This window comes from Echiichthys vipera (assembly GCF_963691815.1).
Source record: "Echiichthys vipera genome assembly, chromosome: 17".
Taxonomy (NCBI): Eukaryota; Metazoa; Chordata; class Actinopteri; order Perciformes; family Trachinidae; genus Echiichthys; species Echiichthys vipera.
The window spans coordinates 24860914-24867067 of record NC_139842.1 but is presented as its reverse complement, the minus strand read 5'-3'; the positions used below and the strand labels follow the sequence as shown (position 1 = coordinate 24867067).

Below are 6154 nucleotides of genomic sequence, written 5' to 3'. Positions count from 1 at the left end.
TCATTGAACTGCAGGGCTGCAGTTCCACATAACAATTGGTGAACCAACAGCAGTCATGTTCAGAGTGTGTGATTGGCTCTTTTTCTTACACACAAACTCGTTTCCTTGTCTGGGTCAGGAATGACGGAGGGTGGTGGAACACGTCTAGTCCTCAACACTTCCCTTTGTTCCCCTACTTCCTTGTGTTTTACTTTGCACACCCAGAGTTGAGGAATTTTCAGTGTAGTTTCCTTCATGGTCATGTCCCTACTTGGCTGATCCAAATGATCTATTCATTGCTACAGTATACACAGTTGTTTTGGAGCTATTCATACCTACAGTCCTGTCGAGCTGTACAGAGGGAATTAACATTTCAATTGAACTCTCTACCACATCATGCCATGAAGAGAAGAGTGGATAAATAATTTTTCCTGCTGCCACTGCAGCGCGAAACTTGACAGACAGCTGAAGATCCAGTATATCAGGGTTAAATGTGTAGTTGAGATATTTAGACCAACTTCCTTGTACATTCTCCAGACTGACAACAAGGCACAATAACAGAGGCTCATCCAGAGGAGACTGTGTTGTACTGTTTAGAAAAAGGGCCTTCATTCAATTCAATTCCATTTTATTTATAGTGCCAAATCATAACAAAAGTTATCTCAGGACACTTTACAGAGTAGGTAAAGACCACACTCTATGACTTATTTATGATTTACATAGACCTAACAATTCCCCCGTAGAGAACGGTGGCAACGAAAACCTTCACTTTAACAGACAGGAACGTCAGTCAGACCCTTTATCCACTCAGCATTCTCAGTTATAGCATCTCAGGAATGGGATTCAGTCCCAGGTGACATCAGAAACATTATTCTTACCGTTCCTTTTCAGGACAGCTGAAAATGTGGCTCACTGATAAAGTTATGTGGACATTAGGACTGGCAATGCTTCCCCTGCTGACTTCTCGTCCTTCCTGCCTCTTTCTTATGTGCTCATGTCCTGTCCTGTAGTGTGCGTGTTAGTGTCTAAATCAGTGTGTTGGTGGTGCATGTCTGTGCTCTATGCTGCTGTATATGTGCTTTTATGTTGGTGTGTTTGTCCTGTTTGGATCTGCTGCATAATGTTATAATGTCCACAGAGTATAATGTCTTATCTATACTATCTATTTGCCTCTGTCCGTCTGTTCTTACGATGTTGTTTCTTTAACATTTCCTCACACATGCTTTTTATTTTTGTAATTTGAAGTTGCCTTTTGAATATCTGCCCGGGGACTACACATGCAAACTAGCCTCTTTGGCTAACTCTGGCTCACTTACAGCGGGGCTGGTGATTGGTCTGCAATGTCCCTGAAATTGACCAATAAATACATAAATGTCAGAGCAAGATAAAACAAACTGCTTTTAAAGTTAATTCTGCCAATTTGTTCCAAACTGTATTTTTCAATAACTGCAAAGCCAGAAAAATAAAACAAATCTCATTAAATGATGACTAAATTCCTGATCACAGATTGAGAAAACATCTTGGCCAACATGAACTGCATTTGGCATAACCTCAACCCATTAATTGCAGTCCCTGCTTGTTGTATTGAATTGCCTCCATTATAATCCATTAGTGCTGATACTGTACAAGTAAGCAGTGCCTCTCTCATCCTGTAGCTGGCCAGCAAAGCAGTGCTCTCTGTATTCAAGGCTGGTCCTCTAAAAACCTGATGCGTCACTGCTAATTCCATTAAAACCTGCCTATTCCAAATCCAGACACTGTCTGTTGGGTCTGCGTTCACTCATCACTGTGAATCTGTGAGGGTTACAGGACACTTTCTTTTCAAACCAGTCCAATAAAACAAGGGCTTTAGAGCTTAAAGGTCACGACAAGACAAAAAACATGGACCAAATTTAAAGACACAACATGAAAGAATATTAACAGCACACTGTTTAATCTCATATCACAGTGTTAATTCAACAACGTTTACATGTTTTATATACATTTCATAAAAATATATATGGAAACAATATTTTAGAGATGAAATGCACTAATGTGTGCTGTGCTCAACAACAAACTGTGGCCACACATCACCCCCTGCTGGGGATGCAAGTACACTACTATCTGCGCTTTGGTGGTGTGTGTTTTTTCAAAAAGTTCTTAGTAGGGGTATGATCGATCATGATAAATATTAAAAACAAATATAAAAATACATTTGTGGGACAGCCTTAATGAGATACTGACTGACAGGAGGAGAAGTGCTGAACTGACAGCTGGGTAAAAGTGAACAGCAATGGTGTTTTTCTTTTTAGAGGCTCAATGGCAACAAAGGCATCCTTCCTCATAAGGACACTTGGGAAAGCTGTAACAGGGATGAAACATGCTGTGTAATAATATTTACATGATGTCACTTACACCTTTATTTCTGGCCATATTTAAAAGGTGCAGTAGGTAAAAAGCAACGTGTGATTGACCAGAGTCTCCCATCACAGGATAGATTTTCTAAAGTTTGGAAACAGAGCCAAGGAGGTACACAAGTCTTGTTTCCTTCTCACAACATGTTAATTACAATGTAATGAAATATTATTGTGTCCAACAACGCCAGAATAACTCAAGTCCGTATAAACTAAATTGAAACCCACTCTTCTCTAAAGGGTGGATAAATTCAGAGCTGTGTAGATCAAATTAGTAGTGGTGCAGATGAACCCTATCAGGTTGCAGAGGTTGGACAACCCGTGGTATTTGCCAAATGTGCGTTTGTAGGCTCTGTACTTGGGGTCCTGCTCTTTGAGCTTTGCGTAAGCCTCTTTCTGGCTCCCCAGACCAATCTGCTCCCCCAGGCCATGCTCCTTCTCCACTTCCCTAAGCTGGAACATCACCTCAGTGGCGGCTGGGCCAAACCACTGGGCGTTCAGACCTACCATGACCAGCGCCACAAAGTACAGACCCATCTGCAAGACAAGAACAGATTCTTTACTGGAAGATAACGAAGATTTGCTTGAAAACATTGTGATTAAATAGTTCACATTGCACGTGCATGTGTGATGTTTGACCTGCACACTTTCATGCCAGTCCAGCAGCTCCCTGGGGTGGTACACAGCAAACAAAGCCAGGCTGACAACGTTGCTCCCCAGCAAACAGTAGAAGTATACAGGGAAGAGCTTACTCTGCACCAGGCCGAACGTGTGCAGACTTACCTGCCACACTAATGCAAAACCTGTGGAAACACACATAAAGAGCAAGAAAAGGCGTAAAAAATCAGGTAAAGTGTTTAAGCAGGAATTCAGCCATCTTTTCTGTTTGTGCTCACACCTGCTATGAAGGAGACCCAGACCTGCATGCCCCAGGAGAAAGAGAGCACCAGCAGATACAGCACTCGGACCAAGTCGCTGGGCTCCCCCTCTGTTGCCATGGTGTCACTCTGTAAAATGCATACCAAATATACACAGTTAGCCCACGTTGACCCTTGTGTTTTGTTCACATTGGCATTATTTCTTCATTAGGGTATGCAGAACTCGCTGCTGTATGTGTGTACAAATAATACGAGTAATTGCAAAATCAAACATTTTATCCTCAAGGCATGTTTTAAATGATGTTTACTCTTCTAGATTTATATATTTTATAGTTTTCCCATAAAAAAAGAAATGATAAAAGACAAAAAACACCCTCATAGTTTTGCTATGGAAGCCCAAGCTGCAAGTTGAAGGGACTGGTTCCTTAGGTGTGTGATGTATGAAACCCTGGCTGTCTAAATCTGAACATTACAGACAGACACTCATTGGTAGCCTACACTGCAGTTTCAAGGCAGAAATGTTCAACAATGCCATTGACTGTTCATTTCAGTCATTATGTGTCAACACCATAAAGACATGTTGATAAAGTTACAAACTTGATTTTCATTCGAGGGGGTCTTTAAATGCATTTCTTTTCCTTACGTCTTTATTTAAACCCAATATGTGTGAAGGTATTTATGTAGAGATGGTCTGATCCATTTTTTCCTTCCTGATACTGATACCAGTCCTTTTTTTATACAATCTAAGGTTCTTTCAGAGCCTCCATCTTGTCACGTACACAGTCACTGTGTATTGACTTTTTGTTTCGTGTTTTTTGACACACATTCACCTCTCTACTTCCAGTCCATCCCCTATATCACACACACACACACACACACACACACACACACACACACACACACACACACACACACACACACACACACACACACACACACACACACACACACACACACACACACACACACACACACACACACACACACACACACACACACACACACACACACACACACACACACACACACACACACACACACACACACACACACACACACACACACACACACACACACACACACACACACACACACACACACACACACACACACACACACACACACACACACACAGAGAGAAAGTGAACAAAGTGAACACAGCAAAGACACAACAAGTGCTTTCATCAGTGGGTCATATGATCAGTCACCATTGTTTACCTCACTCTGTGATAGATAGTTACTTAAAAGACAATTAACTTGATGAAAATCTTACAGATTACAACTTGTAAGTAGAAATGTTTCGGGGCTTAATTACATGGTATCAGATTGTTGCACGGACTCATACTCCACAATACAGACATCAGTATTTTAGGCCTTTAGTATCTGAGACATTTCTGATACTGGTACTGGAACAACATACTGAAGTGGCAACCCTGCCCTTGACGTTCCTGGGCTTTGACCCTACTGACCCAGTTGGTATTACCAATAAAGAAGGCATTTTATGTCTTTCATGTTAATATGGGCTTGAAAAAACACTTTGTCCTTTTGTATGACAGAAAAGAACAATATGTTCTAACATGCCAGAGACTGTTCACCTTGGAGACCTGCTGCGGATATGGGTATGGCCTGGCACGAGATTTACACCTTCTCACCAGGATTTTTAAGGATGTCAATTATGGACAAACTACAAGTAACTGGTATAAAACTGCACTAACAGAATTCTAAATAGACTCATTTGGGATTTGTATTTAAACATTATTTTACAACTCGTTACATTTTCTGTATTTTCTGAATACTGAAGAGTGGCATCACTTTAAAATCATGTTTAAAAACTTCATGAAGTATTGAGTGAGTATGTTTTTTAGAGCTGCTGGCAGGAGAACATTAGGAGGGAGGCCACTCAGATAGAGGTGTGTGTGTATGTTTTCAGTCCTGGTGCAGCACACCTGATAAGGCTCCCAGACTGAGATAACAGTGCAGAGGCAGTACATCTCAGATCCACTGACGCTTATAACCTGTACATGCATCCGAGACGAGCACGTATGACGCTGGGACAAACAGGAAGGACAAGCAGGGAGACTGTAACTCTGTTTCCAGCTACTGCGGTCCAGTGAGCCGTCATTTGTTTCTCCGAAGTCAAGCCAGCCGCACGTATTTTTGTAGTGCGCCCGTATTGTGATATTTACGGCCAATTCATTGACACTGCTCAGAGTAAATTCCGGTTTTCAGTTTTCAGAATAAAGTGGGACACAACCAGGCTCATATACGGGATAAACACGGAAATAAGATTAATGCATACCATTCACCTAACGTTTCACTGTGGAATATCAGAATCAGTATTTCCTGTGCAGTAAAAAAATGTTTCCAAACACTAATTTCCCTTCAGGTACATTCTAGATGACCACATGTATCTCTTTACAAACTTACAGAACTTTTCACTGTGGTTCTCTTTCATAAAACGCATTTAAATATGTACTGTACAGTAAAACATGATGTTAAAAAATATTAAAATTAAACCGTCTGTTTCCAAAAACTAATTTCCCTTCAGGTACATTCTGGATGACCTCAGGTATCTTTTTACAAACTCAACGAATTTACCATAAATATCACAATACGGGCGCAATACAAATATACGAGCGGCTGGCTTGACTTCGGAGAAACAAATGACGGTTTACTTGACCGCAGTTTCCAGCTGGAGCTGCCAAGCTAACCAGCTGTAGCCTCTGAGCTAAGGGACAGTTACACCAGGTTCGTGTGGGCAGCGTTCATTTAACGTTCACCAGGAGAAGTTAGTCTGTACACTTTACACACAGCTGCACTTACCCTGTTCTTCTTCTCCGGTCAGTAGTTAGGAAACGCCAAACGCACGCTTATAACACAAGTATGAGCCAAGGTTCAGGGTTC

The 6154-nt window shown here is 41.3% G+C and overlaps 1 protein-coding gene across 1 annotated transcript; it reads right to left on the bottom strand.

The window, feature by feature from the left end:
- Positions 1 to 1944: 1944 nt before the first annotated feature.
- On the bottom strand, positions 1945 to 6150 carry tmem205 (transmembrane protein 205). Its single transcript, XM_083930922.1, has 4 exons — positions 6074 to 6150; positions 3271 to 3379; positions 3012 to 3175; positions 1945 to 2909 (listed from the first exon to the last, which is right to left on the bottom strand). The coding sequence occupies exons 2-4, from the start codon at positions 3368 to 3370 to the stop codon at positions 2607 to 2609; spliced, it is 567 nt and encodes a 188-aa protein (XP_083787048.1). The 5' UTR covers positions 3371 to 3379; positions 6074 to 6150; the 3' UTR covers positions 1945 to 2606.
- Positions 6151 to 6154: the final 4 nt, after the last annotated feature.